General features: G+C 45.2%; 2 protein-coding genes across 6 annotated transcripts in view; one reads left to right on the top strand and one right to left on the bottom strand.

Moving 5' to 3' along the window:
- LOC115188923 (AP-5 complex subunit zeta-1) overlaps positions 1–23,661 on the bottom strand; it is a 389,472-nt gene that overhangs the window by 40,777 nt on the left and 325,034 nt on the right. The window lies entirely within an intron of this gene.
- LOC115188949 (AP-5 complex subunit zeta-1) lies at positions 694–23,295 on the top strand (the record flags this gene model as incomplete). The annotated part of the gene is made up of 13 exons (XM_029747777.1): positions 694–816; positions 1,025–1,199; positions 2,717–2,857; positions 3,537–3,574; positions 4,757–4,919; positions 5,039–5,217; positions 6,762–6,904; positions 7,719–7,837; positions 8,674–8,801; positions 8,956–9,053; positions 19,956–20,088; positions 21,654–21,850; positions 22,959–23,295. Coding segments are annotated over 13 exons (1,893 nt in total), but the record flags the coding sequence as incomplete, so codon positions are not given.

Raw genomic sequence — 23,661 nt, 5'->3', positions numbered from 1 at the left:
GTTGTCCCACCTAGCTATCTGAATATACTAACTACTGTAATATGTGGTTGTCCCACCTAGCTATCTGAATATACTAACTACTGTAATATGTGGTTGTCCCACCTAGCTATCTGAATATACTACTAACTACTGTAATATGTGGTTGTCCACCTAGCTATCTGAATATACTAACTACTGTAATATGAGGTTGTCCACCTAGCTATCTGAATATACTAACTACTGTAATATGTGGCTTTCCACCTAGCTATCTGAATATACTAACTGCTGTAATATATGGTTGTACCACCTAGCTATCTGAATATACTAACTACTGTAATATGTGGTTGTGCCACCTAGCTATCTGAATATACTAAATACTGTAATATGTGGTTGTCCACGTAGCTATCTGAATATACTAACTACTGTAATATGTGGTTGTCCACCTAGCTATCTGAATATACTAACTACTGTAATATGTGGTTGTCCTACCTAGCTATCTGAATATACTAACTACTGTAATATGTGGTTGTCCACCTAGCTATCTGAATATACTAACTACTGTAATATGTGGTTGTCCCACCTAGCTATCTGAATATACTAACTACTGTAATATGTGGTTGTCCTACCTAGCTGTCTGAATATACTAACTACTGTAATATGTGGTTGTCCACCTAGCTATCTGAATATACTAACTACTGTGATGTGTGTGTGTGTGTGTGTCTAGATCATGTGACCCTGCTCAGTAAGAGGCTTGTTGATTGGCTGCGCTACGCCAGCGTTCAGCAGGGAGGTGTGGCTTCGTCAGGAGGGTTTTTCACTGGCCCTCGAATACGTCAGGTGACCTTTAATTATTTAACCAATCAAATCACTGCATTATATTTACATACACAACTGTAATGAAACATGTGGACGTTCTGAATCTATTTTCTAAATGGTGTGTTTGTGTGTGTGTTCTCTCTGTGTGTGTGTGTGTGTTCTCTCTGTGTGTGTGTGTGTGTGTGTGTGTGTGTGTGTGTGTGTTCTCTCTCTGTGTGTGTGTGTGTAGCCGGGGCCAGTGGTGGAGCTGGATGGCTGTGTGTGTGGGGATTTCTTCACGGTGCTGTGTGTCAGCCAAGCCTTCTCAGATGACCAATGGATGAACCTCTACAGTTTCTCTCTGCTACGCCATTGGCTGATCACATACCACAACGTAACGGACGGCAACAACAGCACAGACGCAGGTGTGTGTGTGTGGGGGGGGTGTTCTCCTTCTTCCACGGTCAGGGGGGTTCTCCTTCCATGGTAAGGTGTGTGTGTGTGTGTGGGGGTTGGCTAGCTGACTGGCTAGCTGGCTGACTGACTGGCTGGCTAGCTGACTGGCTGGCTAGCTGACTGACTAGCTGGCTGGCTGGCTAGCTGACTAGCTAGCTGACTAGCTAGCTGACTGGCTTGCTGACTGGCTAGCTGACTAGCTAGCTGACTGGCTTGCTGACTGGCTAGCTGACTGGCTAGCTGGCTAGCTGACTGGCTAGCTGACTGGCTGGCTAGCTGGCTAGCTGACTAGCTAGCTGACTGGCTAGCTGACTGGCTAGCTGACTGGCTGGCTGACTGGCTGGCTAGCTGACTGGCTGGCTAGCTGACTGGCTGGCTGACTGGCTGGCTAGCTGACTGGCTAGCTGACTGGCTGGCTAGCTGACTAGCTGACTGACTGGCTGGCTAGCTGACTGGCTAGCTGGCTAGCTGACTAGCTGACTGGCTAGCTGGCTAGCTGACTAGCTGACTGGCTAGCTGACTAGCTAGCTGGCTGACTGGCTAGCTGACTAGCTAGCTGGCTGGCTGGCTAGCTGACTAGCTAGCTGGCTGGCTGACTAGCTAGCTGGCTGGCTGGCTAGCTGACTAGCTAGCTGGCTGGCTGGCTAGCTGACTAGCTAGCTGGCTGGCTGGCTAGCTGACTAGCTAGCTGGCTGGCTGGCTAGCTGACTAGCTAGCTGGCTAGCTGACTGGCTAGCTGGCTAGCTGACTGGCTAGCTGACTGGCTGGCTAGCTGACTGGCTAGCTGACTGGCTGGCTAGCTGGCTGACTGGCTGGCTAGCTGACTGGCTAGCTGACTGGCTGGCTAGCTGGCTGACTGGCTGGCTAGCTGACTGGCTGGCTGGCTGGCTAGCTGACTGACTGGCTAGCTGACTAGCTGGCTAGCTGATTAGCTAGCTTATGGCTAGCTGACTGGCTAGCTGACTGGCTGGCTGACTAGCTGACTGACTGGCTGGCTGACTGACTGACTAGCTGACTGACTGGCTGGCTGACTGACTGACTGGCTGACTAGCTGACTGACTGGCTGACTGGCTGACTGACTGGCTGACTAGCAGACTAGCTGACTGACTGGCTGACTAGCTGACTGGCTGACTAGCTGACTGGCTGACTAGCTGACTGGCTAGCTGACTGACTGGCTGACTAGCTGGCTGGCTAGCTGACTGGCTGGCTAGCTGACTAGCTGACTGACTGGCTAGCTGACTGACTGGCTGGCTGACTGGCAGTCTAGCTGACTGGCTTGCTGACTGATTGGCTGACTACTGGCTGGCTGACTGTCTATTAGATGGCTCAGACCTTCAGCCTACTTGTCTCTTCAAATCAACTATTTGCATGTAAACATGTCATGGATTTGTTTCATTGGTGTTATGCTCATTTTACAGTGTGTTGCTTTAACTGGTCAGTCCAGTCCGTCCCTGACCTTTAACCCTTGACCTCTCTGTGGCCCCAGACGACAGGTCGGAGGTGGACGGCTCTGTGGTTTCCATGGTTTCAGCCACCTCGTCCTCCAGCAGACTCCTTCCTCCTAAAGAACGTCTGAGAGAAAAGAGTTTCGAGTACTGCCAACGCCTCATAGAACAGAGTGACCGCAGTATGTACCCTACACCCTAACCCCTACACTACTGCCTCATAGAACAGAGTGACCGCAGTATGTACCCTACACCCTAACCCCTACACTACTGCCTCATAGAACAGAGTGACCGCAGTATGTACCCTACACCCTAACCCCTACACTACTGCCTCATAGAACAGAGTGACCGCAGTATGTACCCTACACCCTAACCCCTACACTACTGCCTCATAGAACAGAGTGACCGCAGTATGTACCCTACACCCTAACCCCTACACTACTGCCTCGTAGAACAGAGTGACCGCAGTATGTACCCTACACCCTAACCCCTACACTACTGCCTCGTAGAACAGAGTGATCGCAGTATGTACCCTACACCCTAACCCCTACACTATTGCCTCATAGAACAGAGTGACCGCAGTATGTACCCTACACCCTAACCCCTACACTACTGCCTCATAGAACAGAGTGACCACAGTATGTACCCTACACCCTAATCCCTACACTACTGCCTCATAGAACAGAGTGACCGCAGTATGTACCCTACACCCTAACCCCTACACTACTGCCTCGTAGAACAGAGTGACCGCAGTATGTGCCCTAACCCCTACACTACTGCCTCATAGACCAGAGTGACCGCAGTATGTTTAGAAATCCCAATGTGTCCCTGTGTTGTAAAGACTGTTTTCTTCTGTTTCAGAGGCGCTGAAGAGAACAGACACAGAGCTCCAGAAAGCAGTGAGTCATACTGCTGTTGAAACCCTGTCCCCTACAATCACACACCATACAGTCATACTGCTGTAGAAACCCTGTCCCCTACAATCACACACCATACAGTCATACTGCTGTAGTAACCCTGTCCCCTACAATCACACACCATACAGTCATACTGCTGTAGTAACCCTGTCCCCTACAATCACACACCATACAGTCATACTGCTGTAGTAACCCTGTCCCCTACAATCACACACCATACAGTCATACTGCTGTAGAAACCCTGTCCCCTACAATCACACGCCATACAGTCATACTGCTGTAGTAACCCTGTCCCCTACAATCACACACCATACAGTCATACTGCTGTAGTAACCCTGTCCCCTACAATCACACACCATACAGTCATACTGCTGTAGAAACCCTGTCCTCTACAATCACACACCATACAGTCATACTGCTGTAGAAACCCTGTCCCCTACAATCACACACCATACAGTCATACTGCTGTAGTAACCCTGTCCCCTACAATCACACACCATACAGTCATACTGCTGTAGTAACCCTGTCCCCTACAATCACACACCATACAGTCATACTGCTGTAGAAACCCTGTCCCCTACAATCACACACCATACAGTCATACTGCTGTAGTAACCCTGTCCCCTACAATCACACACCATACAGTCATACTGCTGTAGAAACCCTGTCCTCTACAATCACACACCATACAGTCATACTGCTGTAGTAACCCTGTCCCCTACAATCACACACCATACAGTCATACTGCTGTAGTAACCCTGTCCCCTACAATCACACACCATACAGTCATTCTGCTGTAGAAACCCTGTCCCCTACAATCACACACCATACAGTCATACTGCTGTAGTAACCCTGTCAATCACACACCATACAGTCATACTGCTGTAGTAACCCTGTCCCCTACAATCACACACCATACAGTCATACTGCTGTAGTAACCCTGTCAATCACACACCATACAGTCATACTGCTGTAGTAACCCTGTCCCCTACAATCACACACCATACAGTCATACTGCTGTAGAAACCCTGTCCCCTACAATCACACACCATACAGTCATACTGCTGTAGTAACCCTGTCCCCTACAATCACACACCATACAGTCATACTGCTGTAGTAACCCTGTCCCCTACAATCCTCTCTCTGTGTGTGTGTGTCTCTCAGTGCCTGGTGGAGGCAGTGTGTATCCTGGACGGTGTGTGTGTAGAGGATGCTGGTTGTGTGTATCGGGCGTTCCCGTGTGTGAAGTCGCTGTTCGGCCGTCTGAACTCTGACCTGTCCTGCAGCCGAGTCCTCCTGCCCATCGCTCAGTTCTACCTGAACCACGGTGAGGGGGGGGGGGTGTGGAGGATAGAGTTAGTGTGTACTTACTGTGTGTGGTGTGTGTGTGTGGTGTGTGTGTGTCTCTGTCTCTGTGTGTGTGTGTGTGTGTGTGTGTGTGTGTAGGCGAGGCTGCAGCGGTGGACAGTGAGTGTGTGTGGAGGTGTGTGTTCGGAGTTCTCCCGGCCGAGTGTTTCAACGACCCCTATCTGGCCCACGAGACGCTGTCCTTCATCAGAGCCAATCAGCTGCAGCTACACTCCTCCGTACCGCTGTACTCCCACTACTTCCCTAACCTGCTCAAGGTAACGCCCCGCCCCCTTTATAACACTGTGGACCCACTACTTCCCTAACCTGCTCAAGGTAACGCCCCGCCCATTATAACACTGTGGACCCACTACTTCCCTGGTATCTGACTATGTGTTGTAGTTCCTAGCGTGGGACAGTCCAGGCCTGGTATCTGACTATGTGTTGTAGTTCCTAGCGTGGGACAGTCCAGGCCTGGTATCTGACTATGTGTTGTAGTTCCTAGCGTGGGACAGTCCAGGCCTGGTATCTGACTATGTGGATGTGTTGTAGTTCCTAGCGTGGGACAGTCCAGGCCTGGTATCTGACTATGTGTTGTAGTTCCTAGCGTGGGACAGTCCAGGCCTGGTATCTGACTATGTGTTGTAGTTCCTAGCGTGGGACAGTCCAGGCCTGCTATCTGACTATGTGGATGTGCTGTAGTTCCTAGTGTGGGACAGTCCAGGCCTGGTATCTGACTATGTGTTGTAGTTCCTAGCGTGGGGACAGTCCAGGCCTGGTATCTGACTATGTGTTGTAGTTCCTAGCGTGGGACAGTCCAGGCCTGGTATCTGACTATGTGTTGTAGTTCCTAGCGTGGGGACAGTCCAGGCCTGGTATCTGACTATATGGATGTGCTGTAGTTCCTAGTGTGGGACAGTCCAGGCCTGGTATCTGACTATGTGGATGTGTTGTAGTTCCTAGTGTGGGACAGTCCAGGCCTGGTATCTGACTATGTGGATGTGTTGTAGTTCCTAGTGTGGGACAGTCCAGGCCTGGTATCTGACTATGTGGATGTGTTGTAGTTCCTAGCGTGGGACAGTCCAGGCCTGGTATCTGACTATGTGTTGTAGTTCCTAGCGTGGGACAGTCCAGGCCTGGTATCTGACTATGTGTTGTAGTTCCTAGCGTGGGACAGTCCAGGCCTGGTATCTGACTATGTGGATGTGTTGTAGTTCCTAGTGTGGGACAGTCCAGGCCTGGTATCTGACTATGTGTTGTAGTTCCTAGCGTGGGACAGTCCAGGCCTGGTATCTGACTATGTGGATGTGTTGTAGTTCCTAGCGTGGGACAGTCCAGGCCTGGTATCTGACTATGTGTTGTAGTTCCTAGCATGGGACAGTCCAGGCCTGCTATCTGACTATGTGGATGTGCTGTAGTTCCTAGTGTGGGACAGTCCAGGCCTGGTATCTGACTATGTGGATGTGTTGTAGTTCCTAGCGTGGGACAGTCCAGGCCTGGTATCTGACTATGTGTTGTAGTTCCTAGCGTGGGGACAGTCCAGGCCTGGTATCTGACTATGTGTTGTAGTTCCTAGCGTGGGACAGTCCAGGCCTGGTATCTGACAATGTGTTGTAGTTCCTAGCGTGGGACAGTCCAGGCCTGGTATCTGACTATGTGTTGTAGTTCCTAGCGTGGGACAGTCCAGGCCTGGTATCTGACTATGTGGATGTGCTGTAGTTCCTAGCGTGGGGACAGTCCAGGCCTGGTATCTGACTATGTGGATGTGTTGTAGTTCCTAGCGTGGGACAGTCCAGGCCTGGTATCTGACTATGTGTTGTAGTTCCTAGCGTGGGACAGTCCAGGCCTGGTATCTGACTATGTGGATGTGCTGCCCTCTCTGGTCACGTCTGGGACTGCAGTGGAGCTGCTACACTCTCTACTGGACTTGCCCTGTCTCACTGCTGCTCTCACCCTACAGCTCAGGTACACAGACGTACAGACAGAATGCATACACAGCTGAACTCTGAAGTTTACATACAACTTAGCCAAATACATTTAAACTCACTTTTTCACAATTCCTGACATTTAATCCTAGTAAAAATTCCCTGTTTTAGGTCAGTTAGGATCACCACTTTATTTTAAGAATGTGAAATGTCAGAATAATAGTAGAGAGAGTGATTTTTTTTCAGCTTTTATTTCTTTCATCACATTCCCAGTGGGTCAGAAGTTTACATACACTCAATTAGTGTTTGGTAGCATTGCCTTTAAATTGTTTAACTTGAAGGTAGGCCTTGAAATACATCCACAGGTAAACCTCCAATTGACTCAAATGATGTCAACTAGCCTATCAGAAGCTTCTAAAGCCATGACATCATTTTCTGGAATTTTCCAAGCTGTTTAAAGGCACAGTCAACTTGGTGTATATAAACTCCTGACCCACTGGAATTGTGATACAGTGAATTATAAGTGAAATAATCTGTCTGTAAACAATTGTTGGAAAAATGACTTGTGTCATGGACAAAGTAGATGTCCTAACCGACTTGCCAAAACTATAGTTTGTTAACAAGAAATTTGTGTAGTGGTTGAAAAACAAGTTTTAATGAATCCAACCTAAGTGGATGTAAACTTCCGACTTCAACTGTACACACAGTAAATACGTAGTGTATTCTAAGTTATCTCTGTAAGATGGCGTAATAACAAATCAATCAATAACATTCACAATGTTCCTAGAAGCATTTCAGGGAAACATCAGAGCAGTGCAGAATACACATGTAACACGGTGATCTGTGCCCGTCAGGTCTGCTTGCTTCCCTGTGTCAGAGCCAGGGGGCCGTGGTCTGTCATCGCTGGAAGCTTTCCGAAGCCCCGCCCATAGAGGCCTCTTCCTGTTCCTGTTGAGAGGGGAGGCGGGGTCTGGTAATACTACTGATACTACTTATACTACTGTAATACCACTACTACTGTACTACTATAATACCAATACTGTAATACCATCACTGCTACTATAATACTGTAATACCACTTCTACTGTAATACTATAATACCACTACTGTAATACCACTACTATAATACTGTAATACCACTACTACTGTAAAACTGTAATACCAATACTGTAATACCACTACTACTGTAATACTATAATACCACTACTACTGTAATACCACTACTACTGTAATACTGTAATACCACTACTACTGTAATACCACTACTAATGTAATACTATAATACCACTACTGTAATATTACTAGTGTAATACCACTACTGTAAAACACCTACTGTAATACTATAATACACCTACTGTAATACCACTACTGTACTAGTGTAATACACATACTGTAATACTATACACCTAATGTAATACTGTAATACACCTACTGCAATACCACTACTGTAATATACCTACTGCAATACCACTACTGTAATATACCTACTGTAATACCATTACTGTAATATACCTACTGTAATATACCTACTGTAATACCTTTATTGTAATACTATAATACACCTACTGTAATACTATAATACCACTATTGTAATACATCTACTGTATTGTAATACCACTACTGTAATACCACTACTGTAATACCACTACTGTAATATCACTACTGTAATACTATAATACACCTACTGTAATACTATAATACCACTATTGTAATACATCTATTGTACTGTAATACCACTACTGTAAATGCCACTACTCTAATACCACTATTGTAATACCACTACAGTAACATTACTGTATTTCTCCCCAGGTGATACCATGGACAGACTGAGCGTGCTCCATGACCTGCTGATGGAGGCAGCTGATTGGTCCAGAGTCATCCAATCAGCTCAATGTGTTCCAGTGCTGCTGCATGTCTACTTCAACACAGTTACCACAGTAACACACACACACACACACACACACACACACACACACACACACACACACACACACAGGCTGCAACCAGAATAAGTCAGAGATAAAACATGTATTTTGTGTATATAAGTACTGTGTGTGTGTGTGTGTTACCGTGGTAACTGTGTGTGTTTAGGTATCAGATGAGAGGCTGCTGGCCCAGCTGGTGTTGGTGCTGCTGGAGAGAAGCAGCCTGTTGCTGAACATCCCCAGATACACTGCAGAGATACACCGGTTAGTCCACACTGGTACACGGGTGAAGGGTACAGGTTAGTCGAGGTAATGTGTACATGTAGGTAGGGGTGAAGGGTACAGGTTAGTTGAGGTAATGTGTACATGTAGGTAAGGGTGAAGGGTACAGGTTAGTTGAGGTAATGTGTACATGTAGGTAGGGGTGAAGGGTACAGGTTAGTTGAGGTAATGTGTACATGTAGGTAGGGGTGAAGGGTACAGGTTAGTTGAGGTAATGTGGATATGTAGGTAGGGGTGAAGGGTACAGGTTAGTTGAGGTAATGTGTACATGTAGGTAGGGGTGAAGGGTACAGGTTAGTTGAGGTAATGTGTACATGTAGGTAGGGGTGAGGGTACAGGTTAGTTGAGGTAATGTGTACATGTAGGTAGGGGTGAAGGGTACAGGTTAGTTGAGGTAATGTGTACATGTAGGTAGGGGTGAAGGGTACAGGTTAGTTGAGGTAATGTGTACATGTAGGTAGGGGTGAAGGGTACAGGTTAGTTGAGGTAATGTGGATATGTAGGTAGGGGTGAAGGGTACAGGTTAGTTGAGGTAATGTGTACATGTAGGTAGGGGTGAAGGGTACAGGTTAGTTGAGGTAATGTGTACATGTAGGTAGGGGTGAAGGGTACAGGTTAGTTGAGGTAATGTGTACATGTAGGTAGGGGTGAAGGGTACAGGTTAGTTGAGGTAATGTGTACATGTAGGTAGGGGTGAAGGGTACAGGTTAGTTGAGGTAATGTGTACATGTAGGTAGGGGTGAAGGGTACAGGTTAGTTGAGGTAATGTGTACATGTAGGTAGGGGTGAAGGGTACAGGTTAGTTGAGGTAATGTGTACATGTAGGTAGGGGTGAAGGGTACAGGTTAGTTGAGGTAATGTGTACATGTAGGTAGGGGTGAAGGGTACAGGTTAGTTGAGGTAATGTGTACATGTAGGTAGGGGTGAAGGGTACAGGTTAGTTGAGGTATTGTGTACATGTAGGTAGGGGTGAAGGGTACAGGTTAGTTGAGGTAATGTGTACATGTAGGTAGGGGTGAAGGGTTCAGGTTAGTTGAGGTAATGTGTACATGTAGGTAGGGGTGAAGTGACTGCATAGATAATAAACAGCGAGTATATATATTTTTTATTTATCCTTTAATTAACTGGGCAAGTCAGTTAAGAACAAATAATTATTTACAATGACGGCCTCCCAAAAGGCCTCCTGCTGGGACGGGGGCCTGCGATTAAAAATATTAAATAAATAAACGTAACAGCAGTGTACAAAACCAATGGATGGGGGGTCAATGTAATAGTCTGGTGGCCTTGTCCATCCACTCCATCACAGGAGAGTGATGGAGTACTGATCAGATGACCTGGCCGCCACAATCACCGGACCTCAACCCAATTCAGATGGTTTGGGATGAGTTGGACCGCAGAGTGACGGAGTACTGATCAGATGACCTGGACTCCACAATCACCTGACCTCAACCCAATTCGGATGGTTTGGGATGAGTTGGACCACAGAGTGATGGAGTACTGATCAGATGACCTGGACTCCACAATCACCTGACCTCAACCCAATTCAGATGGTTTGGGATGAGTTGGACCGCAGAGTGAAGGAAAAGCAGCCACCAAGTGCTCAGCATATGTGGGAACTCCTTCAAGATTGTTGGAAAAGCATTCCTCAAGAAGGTGGTTGAGAGAAAGGGGGGGCCACTTTGAAGAATATAAAATATATTTTAATTTGTTTAACACTTTTTTGGTTACTACGTCTTCACTAATATAGTATAACAATTAAAAAATAAGGAAATACTGGAATGAGTAGATTATGGGGTATTGTGATGTCATTATGGGGTATTGTGATGTCATTATGGGGTATTGTGATGTCATTATGGGGTATTGTGTGTAGATTGCTGAGGATTTGTTTTATTTCATCCATGTTAGAATGAGGCTGTAACAGTTTCAACTGTTCTGCCTGCGGCTATGGAACCCTGACCTGTTCACCGGACGTGCTTGTTGCACCCTCAACAATTACTATGATTATTATTATTTGACCATGCTGGTCATCTATGAACATTTTAACATCTTGACCATGTTCTGTTATAATCTCCACCCGGCACAGCCAGAAGAGGACTGGCCACCCCTCATAGCCTGGTTCCTCTCTAGGTTTCTTCCTAGGTTTTTGGCCTTTCTAGGGAGTTTTTCCTAGGGAGTTTTTCCTAGCCACCGTGCTTCTTTCACATGCATTGCTTGCTGTTTGGGGTTTTAGGCTGGGTTTCTGTACAGCACTTTGAGATATCAGCTGATGTACGAAGGGCTATATAAATTTGATTTGATTTGATTATGGGGTATTGTGATGTCATTATGGGGTATTGTGATGTCATTATGGGGTATTGTGATGTCATCATGGGGTATTGTGATGTCATCATGGGGTATTGTGATGTCATCATGGGGTATTGTGATGTCATCATGGGGTATTGTGATGTCATTATGGGGTATTGTGATGTCATTATGGGGTATTGTGATGTCATTATGGGGTATTGTGATGTCATCATGTGGTATTGTGATGTCATCATGGGGTATGGTGTGTAGATTGCTGAGGATTTGTTTAATTTCATCCATGTTAGAATAAGGCTGTAACGTAACAAAATGTGGAAAAAGTCAAGGGGTCTGAATACTTTCTGAAGGCGCTGTACTAAGCTGATATCTGACGTGCTGCTCCTTCTTTTTCCGTAGTGTATTTCTGTATTGTTTTAGTGATTCACCATAGTGAAGGCGTAGACTCAGGTTTTCTGTGTCTCTATGTTTTTGGTTGGACAGGTTTCTCAATTTCTTTGTTAGGTTTTTGCATTCTTCATCAAACCATTTGTCATTTTCTAAGGTTGTCTGCTTGAAATGTTTAGATTTGATAGGGGAGCTGAAACGTCAGACTGTTTACGCTTACTACTGCCAAGTTTACACCTTCACTATGGTAGTGTGGTGGATGGGACTACCAGCTCTCTGTAACCTAGAGGACAACCAGTGGGTCCATCTCCTCTATACCACCTGGTAGTGTGGTGGATGGGACTACCAGCTCTCTGTAGCCTAGAGGACAACCAGTGGGTCCGTCTCCTCTATACCACCTGGTAGTGTGGTGGATGGGACTACCAGCTCTCTGTAACCTAGAGGGCAACCAGTGGGTCCATCTCCTCTATACCACCCACCTGGTAGTGTGGTGGATGGGACTACCAGCTCTCTGTAACCTAGAGGACAACCAGTGGGTCCGTCTCCTCTATACCACCTGGTAGTGTGGTGGATGGGACTACCAGCTCTCTGTAACCTAGAGGGCAACCAGTGGGTCCGTCTCCTCTATACCACCCACCTGGTAGTGTGGTGGATGGGACTACCAGCTCTCTGTAACCCAGAGGGCAACCAGTGGGTCCGTCTCCTCTATACCACCTGGTAGTGTGGTGGATGGGACTACCAGCTCTCTGTAACCTAGAGGGCAACCAGTGGGTCCGTCTCCTCTGTACCATGTTTCTTGTAGGATGAAAGTGTCTGTATTTCCAATGTCTTTGATGAAGTCTGGGTTCCTGCTCTTTAAGGCTAAAGGCAGATGACCTCTGACCTTGTATATTCCAGGATGAGATAGTAAAAGCTTTGTGTTCCATAGTGTCTAGTGTTGGTTTTAGGACGATACCTGACAAACACATCTTCGTTGACCGAAAGTAACGTCTTCATATCTCAATGTTCTACTGCTTGAGTTCCTCTTCCTGTTATAGAATATTAGATCCATTTCCTCTTCCTGTTATAGAATATTAGATCCATTTCCTCTTCCTGTTATAGAATATTAGATCCATTTCCTCTTCCTGTTATAGAATATTAGATCCATATCCTGTTCCTGTTATAGAATATTAGCTCCATATCCTGTTCCTGTTATAGAATATTAGCTCCATTTCCTGTTCCTGTTACAGAATATTAGCTCAATTTCCTCTTCCTGTTATAGAATATTAGCTCCATATCCTGTTCCTGTTATAGAATATTAGCTCCATATCCTGTTCCTCTTATAGAATATTAGCTCCATAGTATTGTGTTCCTCTTATAGAATATTAGCTCCATAGTATTGTGTTCCTCTTATAGAATATTAGCTCCATAGTATTGTGTTCCTCTTATAGAATATTAGCTCCATATCCTGTTCCTCTTATAGAATATTAGCTCCATAGTATTGTGTTTCTCTTATAGAATATTAGCTCCATAGTATTGTGTTCCTCTTATAGAATATTAGCTCCATAGTATTGTGTTCCTCTTATAGAATATTAGCTCCATAGTATTGTGTTCCTCTTATAGAATATTAGCTCCATAGTATTGTGTTCCTCTTATAGAATATTAGCTCCATAGTATTGTGTTCCTCTTATAGAATATTAGCTCCATATCCTGTTCCTCTTATAGAATATTAGCTCCATATCCTGTTCCTCTTATAGAATATTAGCTCCATAGTATTGTGTTCCTCTTATAGAATATTAGCTCCATAGTATTGTGTTCCTCTTATAGAATATTAGCTCCATATCCTGTTCCTCTTATAGAATATTAGCTCCATATCCTGTTCCTCTTATAGAATATTAGCTCCATAGTATTGTGTTCCTCTTATAGAATATTAGCTCCATAGTATTGTGTTCCTCTTATAGAATATTAGCTCCATAGTATTGTGTTCCTCTTATAGAATATTAGCTCCATAGTATTGTGTTCCTCTTATAGAATATTAGCTCCATAGTATTGTGTTCCTCTTATAGAATATTAGCTCCATAGTATTGTGTTCCTCTTATAGAATATTAGATCCATATCCTGTTCCTCTTATAGAATATTAGCTCCATAGTATTGTGTTCCTCTTATAGAATATCAGCTCCATAGTATTGTGTTCCTCTTATAGACTATTAGATCCATATCCTGTTCCTCTTATAGAATATTAGCTCCATATCCTGTTCCTCTTATAGAATATTAGCTCCATATCCTGTTCCTCTTATAGAATATTAGCTCCATATCCTGTTCCTCTTATAGAATATTAGCTCCATATCCTGTTCCTCTTATAGAATATCTCAGTTTTGTCACCAAAGCCCCATATACTACCCACCACTGTGACCTGTATGCTCTCGTTGTCTGGTCCTCGCTACATATTTGTCGCCAAACCCACTGGCTCCAGGTCATCTATAAGTCTATGCTAGGTAAAGCTCCGCCTTATCTCAGCTCACTGGTCACCATAGCAACACCCGTAGCACGCTCTCCAGCAGGTATATCTCACTGGTCATCCCCAAAGCCAATTCCTCCTTTGGCCGCCTTTCCTTCCAGTTCTCTGCTGCCAATGACTGGAACGAATTACAAAAATCGCTGAAGCCGGAGACTCATATTTCCCTCACTAACTTTAAACATCAGCTATCTGAGCAGCTAACCGATCGCTGCAGCTGTACATAGTCCATCTGTAAATAGCCCATCCAATCTACCTACCTCATCCCCATACTGTTTTTATTTACTTTTCTGCTCTTTTCACACCATCATCTGCTCATCTATCACTCCAGTGTTAATTTTCTAAATTGTAATTATTTCGCTACTATGGCCTATTTATTGCTTTACCTCCTCATGCCATTTGCACACACTGTATATACACTTTCTTTTTTCTATTGTGTTATTGACTGTACGCTTGTTTGTTCCATGTGTAACTCTGTGTTGTTGTTTGTGTCGCACTGCTTTGCTTTATCTTGGCCAGGTCGCAGTTGTAAATGAGAACTTGTTCTCAACTGGCCACCTAGTTAAATAAAGGGCTGGTCTGGATTGTCCATGAGGAGCTTCTCTACTCTTTCGGTGCCTTTAATATCTAAAGGGTGATGTACTATGGGGACCTCTTCACAGTACCCTGTAGATGGATGGTATTACCCTGTAGATGGAGGGTATTACCCTGTAGATGATGTGGAGGGTATTACCCTGTAGATGATGCGGAGGTTATTACCCTGTAGATGGAGGGTATTACCCTGTAGATGATGTGGAGGGTATTACCCTGTAGATGGAGGTTATTACCCTGTAGATGATGTGGAGGGTATTACCCTGTAGATGATGCGGAGGGTATTACCCTGTAGATGATGCGGAGGGTATTACCCTGTAGATGATGCGGAGGGTATTACCCTGTAGATGATGTGGAGGGTATTACCCTGTAGATGGAGGGTATTACCCTGTAGATGATGTGGAGGGTATTACCCTGTAGATGGAGGTTATTACCCTGTAGATGATGTGGAGGGTATTACCCTGTAGATGATGCGGAGGGTATTACCCTGTAGATGATGCGGAGGGTATTACCCTGTAGATGATGCGGAGGGTATTACCCTGTAGATGATGCGGAGGGTATTACCCTGTAGATGGAGGGTATTACCCTGTAGATGATGCGGAGGGTATTACCCTGTAGATGGAGGGTATCACCCTGTAGATGGAGGGTATCACCCTGTAGATGGAGGGTATTACCCTGTAGATGATGTGGAGGATATTACCCTGTAGAGGATGTGGAGGGTATTACCCTGTAGAGGATGCGGAGGGTATTACCCTGTAGATGGAGGGTATTACCCTGTAGATGGAGGGTATTACCCTGTAGATGATGTGGAGGGTATTACCCTGTAGATGGAGGGTATTACCCTGTAGATGGAGGGTATTACCCTGTAGATGGAAGGTATCACCCTGTAGATGGAGGGTATCACCCTGTAGATGATGTGGAGGGTATTACCCTGTAGATGATGTGGAGGGTATTACCCTGTAGATGGGGGGTATTACCCTGTAGATGGAGGGTATTACCCTGTAGATGGAGGGTATTACCCTGTAGATGGAGGGTATCACCCTGTAGATGATGCGGAGGGTATCACCCTGTAGATGGAGGGTATCACCCTGTAGATGGAGGGTATCACCCTGTAGATGATGTGGAGGGTATTACCCTGTAGATGGAGGGTATTACCCTGTAGATGGAGGGTATCACCCTGTAGATGATGCGGAGGGTATTACCCTGTAGATGGAGGGTATTACCCTGTAGATGGAGGGTATCACCCTGTAGATGATGTGGATGGTATTACCCTGTAGATGGAGGGTATTACCCTGTAGATGGAGGTTATTACCCTGTAGATGGAGGTTATTACCCTGTAGATGGAGGGTATCACCCTGTAGATGATGCGGAGGGTATTACCCTGTAGATGATGCGAAGGGTATTACCCTGTAGATGATGCGGAGGGTATTACCCTGTAGATGGAGGGTATTACCCTGTAGATGGAGGGTATTACCCTGTAGATGGAGGGTATTACCCTGTAGATGGAGGGTATCACCCTGTAGATGGAGGGTATCACCCTGTAGATGGAGGGTATTACCCTGTAGATGGAGGGTATTACCCTGTAGATGGAGGGTATTACCCTGTAGATGGAGGGTATTACCCTGTAGATGGAGGGTATTACCCTGTAGATGATGCGGAGGGTATCACCCTGTAGATGATGCGGAGGGTATTACCCTGTAGATGGAGGGTATTACCCTGTAGATGATGCGGAGGGTATTACCCTGTAGATGGAGGGTATTACCCTGTAGATGGAGGGTATTACCCTCCGCATCATCTACAGGGTAATAACCTCCGCATCATCTACAGGGTATCACCCTGTAGATGATGCGGAGGGTATTACCCTGTAGATGGAGGGTATTACCCTGTAGATGATGCGGAGGGTATTACCCTGTAGATGATGCGGAGGGTATTACCCTGTAGATGGAGGGTATTACCCTGTAGATGGAGGGTATTACCCTGTAGATGGAGGGTATTACCCTGTAGATGGAGGGTATTACCCTGTAGATGGAGGGTATTACCCTGTAGATGGAGGGTATTACCCTGTAGATGGAGGGTATTACCCTGTAGATGATGCGGAGGTTATTACCCTGTAGATGATGCGGAGGGTATTACCCTGTAGATGATGCGGAGGGTATTACCCTGTAGATGATGCGGAGGGTATTACCCTGTAGATGATGCGGAGGGTATTACCCTGTAGATGATGCGGAGGGTATTACCCTGTAGATGGAGGGTATCACCCTGTAGATGATGCGGAGGGTATCACCCTGTAGATGATGCGGAGGGTATCACCCTGTAGATGATGCGGAGGGTATCACCCTGTAGATGATGCGGAGGGTATCACCCTGTAGATGATGCGGAGGGTATCACCCTGTAGATGATGCGGAGGGTATCACCCTGTAGATGATGCGGAGGGTATCACCCTGTAGATGATGCGGAGGGTATCACCCTGTAGATGATGCGGAGGGTATCACCCTGTAGATGATGCGGAGGGTATCACCCTGTAGATGATGCGGAGGGTATCACCCTGTAGATGATGCGGAGGGTATCACCCTGTAGATGATGCGGAGGGTATCACCCTGTAGATGATGCGGAGGGTATCACCCTGTAGATGATGCGGAGGGTATCACCCTGTAGATGATGCGGAGGGTATCACCCTGTAGATGATGCGGAGGGTATCACCCTGTAGATGATGCGGAGGGTATCACCCTGTAGATGGAGGGTATTACCCTGTAGATGATGCGGAGGGTATCACCCTGTAGATGGAGGGTATTACCCTGTAGATGATGCGGAGGTTATTACCCTGTAGATGATGCGGAGGGTATTACCCTGTAGATGATGCGGAGGGTATTACCCTGTAGATGATGCGGAGGGTATCACCCTGTAGATGATGCGGAGGGTATTACCCTGTAGATGATGCGGAGGGTATCACCCTGTAGATGGAGGGTATCACCCTGTAGATGGAGGGTATCACCCTGTAGATGGAGGGTATCACCCTGTAGATGATGTGGAGGGTATCACCCTGTAGATGATGCGGAGGGTATCACCCTGTAGATGATGCGGAGGGTATCACCCTGTAGATGATGCGGAGGGTATCACCCTGTAGATGATGCGGAGGGTATCACCCTGTAGATGATGCGGAGGGTATCACCCTGTAGATGATGCGGAGGGTATCACCCTGTAGATGATGCGGAGGGTATCACCCTGTAGATGATGCGGAGGGTATCACCCTGTAGATGATGCGGAGGGTATCACCCTGTAGATGGAGGGTATCACCCTGTAGATGGAGGGTATCACCCTGTAGATGGAGGGTATTACCCTGTAGATGATGTGGAGGGTATCACCCTGTAGATGATGTGGAGGTTATTACCCTGTAGATGGAGGGTATCACCCTGTAGATGGAGGGTATCACCCTGTAGATGGAGGGTATTACCCTGTAGATGATGTGGAGGGTATTACCCTGTAGATGGAGGGTATCACCCTGTAGATGGAGGGTATTACCCTGTAGATGATGCGGAGGGTATTACCCTGTAGATGATGCGGAGGGTATCACCCTGTAGATGATGCGGAGGGTATTACCCTGTAGATGATGTGGAGGGTATCACCCTGTAGATGATGTGGAGGTTATTACCCTGTAGATGGAGGGTATCACCCTGTAGATGGAGGGTATCACCCTGTAGATGGAGGGTATTACCCTGTAGATGATGTGGAGGGTATTACCCTGTAGATGGAGGGTATCACCCTGTAGATGGAGGGTATTACCCTGTAGATGATGCGGAGGGTATTACCCTGTAGATGATGCGGAGGGTATCACCCTGTAGATGATGCGGAGGGTATCACCCTGTAGATGGAGGGTATTACCCTGTAGTTGATGCGGAGGGTATCACCCTGTAGATGATGCGGAGGTTATTACCCTGTAGATGGAGGGTATTACCCTGTAGATGGAGGGTATTACCCTGTAGATGATGCGGAGGGTATCACCCTGTAGATGGAGGGTATTACCCTGTAGATGGAGGGTATTACCCTGTAGATGGAGGGTATCACCCTGTAGATGATGCGGAGGGTATCACCCTGTAGATGATGCGGAGGGTATTACCCTGTAGATGATGCGGAGGGTATTACCCTGTAGATGATGCGGAGGGTATTACCCTGTAGATGATGCGGAGGGTATCACCCTGTAGATGGAGGGTATCACCCTGTAGATGATGCGGAGGGTATCACCCTGTAGTTGATGCGGAGGGTATCACCCTGTAGATGATGCGGAGGGTATCACCCTGTAGATGATGCGGAGGGTATCACCCTGTAGATGATGCGGAGGGTATCACCCTGTAGATGATGCGGAGGGTATCACCCTGTATATGTCCTTGTAAAATAATCCACCTTTTTATACAACCCTCAGTCTATCTTTTGGTAAAAACATGCTGAACAATTCAGGAGCTCATCTGCTCATTAACTCTCTCTCGTTAACTAACTCTCTTTTTTCTCTCTCTCCTCTCTCTCTCCTCTCTCGTTTCTCTCTCGTTTCTCTCTCGTTTCTCTCCTCTCTCTCCTCTCTCTCTCGTTTCTCTCTCGTTTCTCTCTCCTCTCTCTCTCTCGTTTCTCTCTCTCGTTTCTCTCCTCTCTCTCGTTTCTCTCTCTCGTTTCTCTCCTCTCTCTCGTTTCTCTCTCGTTTCTCTCTCGTTTCTCTCTCGTTTCTCTCCTCTCTCGTTTCTCTCCTCTCTCTCGTTTCTCTCCTCTCTCGTTTCTCTCCTCTCGTTTCTCTCTCCTCTCTCTCTCGTTTCTCTCTCTCTCGTTTCTCTCTCCTCTCTCTCGTTTCTCTCTCCTCTCTCCTCTCTCCTCTCTCTCGTTTCTCTCTCGTCTCTCTCGTTTCACTCGTTTCTCTCCTTTCTCTCCTTTCTCTCTCCTTTCTCTCTCGTTTCTCTCCTCTCTCTCTCCTCTCTCTCGTTTCTCTCCTCTCTCTCTCGTTTCTCTCCTCTCTCTCGTTTCTCTCTCTCGTTTCTCTCTCTCGTTTCTCTCCTCTCTCTCGTTTCTCTCTCGTCTCTCTCTCGTTTCTCTCCTCTCTCTCTCGTTCCTCTCTCTCTCGTTTCTCTCTCTAGAGTTTTTAGCCACCACTTGTTGAAGCTGTGTAAGCTCCACCCCTCTCTGGTTGTTGAACAATCACGGGAGCTGCTAGAGTTTGCTGGAACCACCACTAACATCAACAGCAAAGAAGACCTGTACACACATGTGGTGAGAACTATACACTATAATATATACTATAATATATACTATAATATACACTATATACTATAATATACACTATATACTATAATATACACTATATACTATAATATACACTAATATATACTATAATATACACTATACACTATAATATATACTATAATATACACACATGTGGTGAGAACTATATACTATAATATATACTATATACTATAATATATACTATAATATACACTATATACTATAATATACACTATACACTATAATATATACTATAATATATACACATGTGGTGAGAACTATATACTATAATATATACTATATACTATAATATATACTATATGCTATTATATACTATAATATATACTATATACTATAACATATACTATATTATATACCATAATATACACTATATACTATAATATATACACATGTGGTGAGAACTATATACTATAATATATACTATAATATATACTATATACTATAATATATACTATATGCTATTATATACTATAATATATACTATATACTATAACATATACTATATTATATACCATAATATACACTATATACTATAATATATACTATAATATACACACATGTGGTGAGAACTATACACTATAATATATACTATATACTATAATATATACAAATGTGGTGAGAACTATATATTATAAAATATACTATATACTATAATATATACTATAATATACACTATATATTATAATATACACTATATACTATAATATATACTATATACTATAATATATACTATAATATACACTATAATATACACTATATACTATAATATACACTATATACTATAATATATACTATAATATACACTATATACTATAATATATACTATAATATACACTATATACTATAATATATACTATAATATACACTATATACTATAATATATACTATAATATACACTATATACTATAATATATACTATAATATACACTATATACTATAATTATACAATAATATATACTATATACTATAATACACACATGTGGTGAGAACTATATAATGTATACTATAATATATACTATAATATACACTATATACTATAATATATACTATATAATATAATATACACAATTGGTGAGAACTATATACTATAATATACACACGTGGTGAGAACTATATACTATAATATACACACGTGGTGAGAACTATATACTATAATATACACACATGTGGTGAGAACTATATACTATAATATACACATGTGGTGAGAACTATATACTATAATATATACTATAATATACACACTATACTATATTATAAACAAAGTGAGAGAGAAACCTTTAGAGACACATGGTGACAGATCGAGACTGAGTGTGTGTCTATCTTGTTAACTGTGTGTGTGTGTGTCTCTGTGTGTATCTGTGTCTCTGTGTGTCTCTGTGTCTCTCTGTGTGTGTATCTGTGTATCTGTGTCTCTCTGTGTGTGTGTGTGTGTGTGTGTGTGTGTGTGTGTGTGTGTGTGTGTGTATCTGTGTATCTCTCTGTGTGTGTGTGTGTGTGTGTGTGTGTGTGTGTGTGTGTGTGTGTGTGTGTAGGTGTGGGTACTCGGTGAGTACCTGTCGGTGTCATTTGACTCTCGGTGTTCTGTGGATCTGGTTACTTCCTGTTTCGAGACATTGGAGGCAGTCCTCTTCGAGATCACTTCCTCTGGAAGCCCCTCCCCCAGGGTGGTTACCTCCTTACTGAGCGCGCTCGCTAAACTGGCTTCCCGTTCCCATGACCTCATACCCAGGTAACACACACACACACACACACACAATGGGCTTCCTGTTCCCTGCTGTCCTACAGGCTCACTGCTGTCCTACAGGCTCACTGCTGTCCTCCAGGCTCACTGCTGTCCTCCAGGCTCACTGCTGTCCTACAGGCTCACTGCTGTCCAACAGGCTCACTGCTGTCCTACAGGCTCACTGCTGTCCTACAGGCTCACTGCTGTCCTACAGGCTCACTGCTGTCCTACAGGCTCACTGCTGTCCAACAGGCTCACTGCTGTCCCTCACAGCTGTCCCTCACTGCTGTCCTACAGGCTCACTGCTGTCCTACAGGCTCACTGCTGTCCTACAGGCTCACTGCTGTCCCTCACTGCTGTCCTACAGGCTCACTGCTGTCCCTCACAGCTGTCCCTCACTGCTGCCCTACAGGCTCACTGCTGTCCTACAGGCTCACTGCTGTCCCTCACTGCTGTCCTACAGGCTCACTGCTGTCCCTCACAGCTGTCCCTCACTGCTGCCCTACAGGCTCACTGCTGTCCTACAGGCTCACTGCTGTCCCTCACTGCTGTCCTATAGGCTCACTGCTGTCCCTCACTGCTGTCCTACAGGCTCGCTGCTGTCCTACAGGCTCGCTGCTGTCCTACAGGCTCGCTGCTGTCCTACAGGCTCGCTGCTGTCCTACAGGCTCACTGCTGTCCTACAGGCTCACTGCTGTCCAACAGGCTCACTGCTGTCCCTCACAGCTGTCCCTCACTGCTGTCCTACAGGCTCACTGCTGTCTAACAGGCTCACTGCTGTCTAACAGGCTCAATGCTGTCCCTCACTGCTGTCCTACAGGCTCACTGCTGTCCTACAGGCTCACTGCTGTCCTACAGGCTCACTACTGTCCCTCACTGCTGTCCTACAGGCTCACTGCTGTCTAACAGGCTCAATGCTGTCCCTCACTGCTGTCCTACAGGCTCACTGCTGTCCCTCACTGCTGTCCTACAGGCTCACTGCTGTCCTACATGCTACAGTCACACAATTACACACACTACAGCCGTTCCTTACTCTGTGTGTGTGTGTGTGTGTGTGTGTGTGTGTGTGTGTGTGTGTGTGTGTGTGTGTGTGTGTGTGTGTGTGTGTGTGTAGGGTTTCTCTGTTCCTCTCTAAGCTTCGTAACGGAGCAGTCTCCTGGTGTGGCAGTGAGGAGGACGTTGTCGCCGTAGTGACCAGAGGGGAGGAGTTATGGTCGCTGCTGAAACTTCCGAGCGTGGCGCTGAGCGTTCTAACCCCGCCTCCTCTCGCCACTTCCCCCCGTTGGCACGGAGACGCCAACGCAGCGCTGCCACCGAGACTCAGAACACTGACTGGCCTCACACACACACACACACACGCTAAAATATAATCGCAATTTCACATAGACCTTAAATGATGTATGTTTTCAATAAATATACTGTATGTTTTCAATAAATTTACTTGTAAATGACTTTGTAAATATCTTGTTATTATACAGTGAGCGCCAAAAGTATTGGGACTGTGACACTTTTTTTGTTGTTGTGCACAAAATAATCTGAAACACAAAACAAACAGCTTGTAGAGTCCAGCTTGATGTAGTTACTGAGTGCTGTGAATACGGGACCAAATACTCAACTTTTGACTGATGTAATACACACAAGTTAATTTTTCCCAATAACTTTTGGTCCCCTAAAATGAGTGGGGACTATGTACAAGAAATGCTGTAAATCTCTTTTAATCAACAGTTTCTCTGATATAAATCTCTTAGTTCCTGAGTCAAGATCATAGATACAGTTATACTAGATAGGACTGACTGAGCTATCTAGATATAGTTATA

Source organism: Salmo trutta, unplaced genomic scaffold (assembly GCF_901001165.1).
Source record: "Salmo trutta unplaced genomic scaffold, fSalTru1.1, whole genome shotgun sequence".
NCBI lineage: Eukaryota > Metazoa > Chordata > Actinopteri > Salmoniformes > Salmonidae > Salmo > Salmo trutta.
The sequence above is the reverse complement of the archived record's forward strand: the minus strand, read 5'-3'. Positions and strand labels throughout refer to the sequence as shown.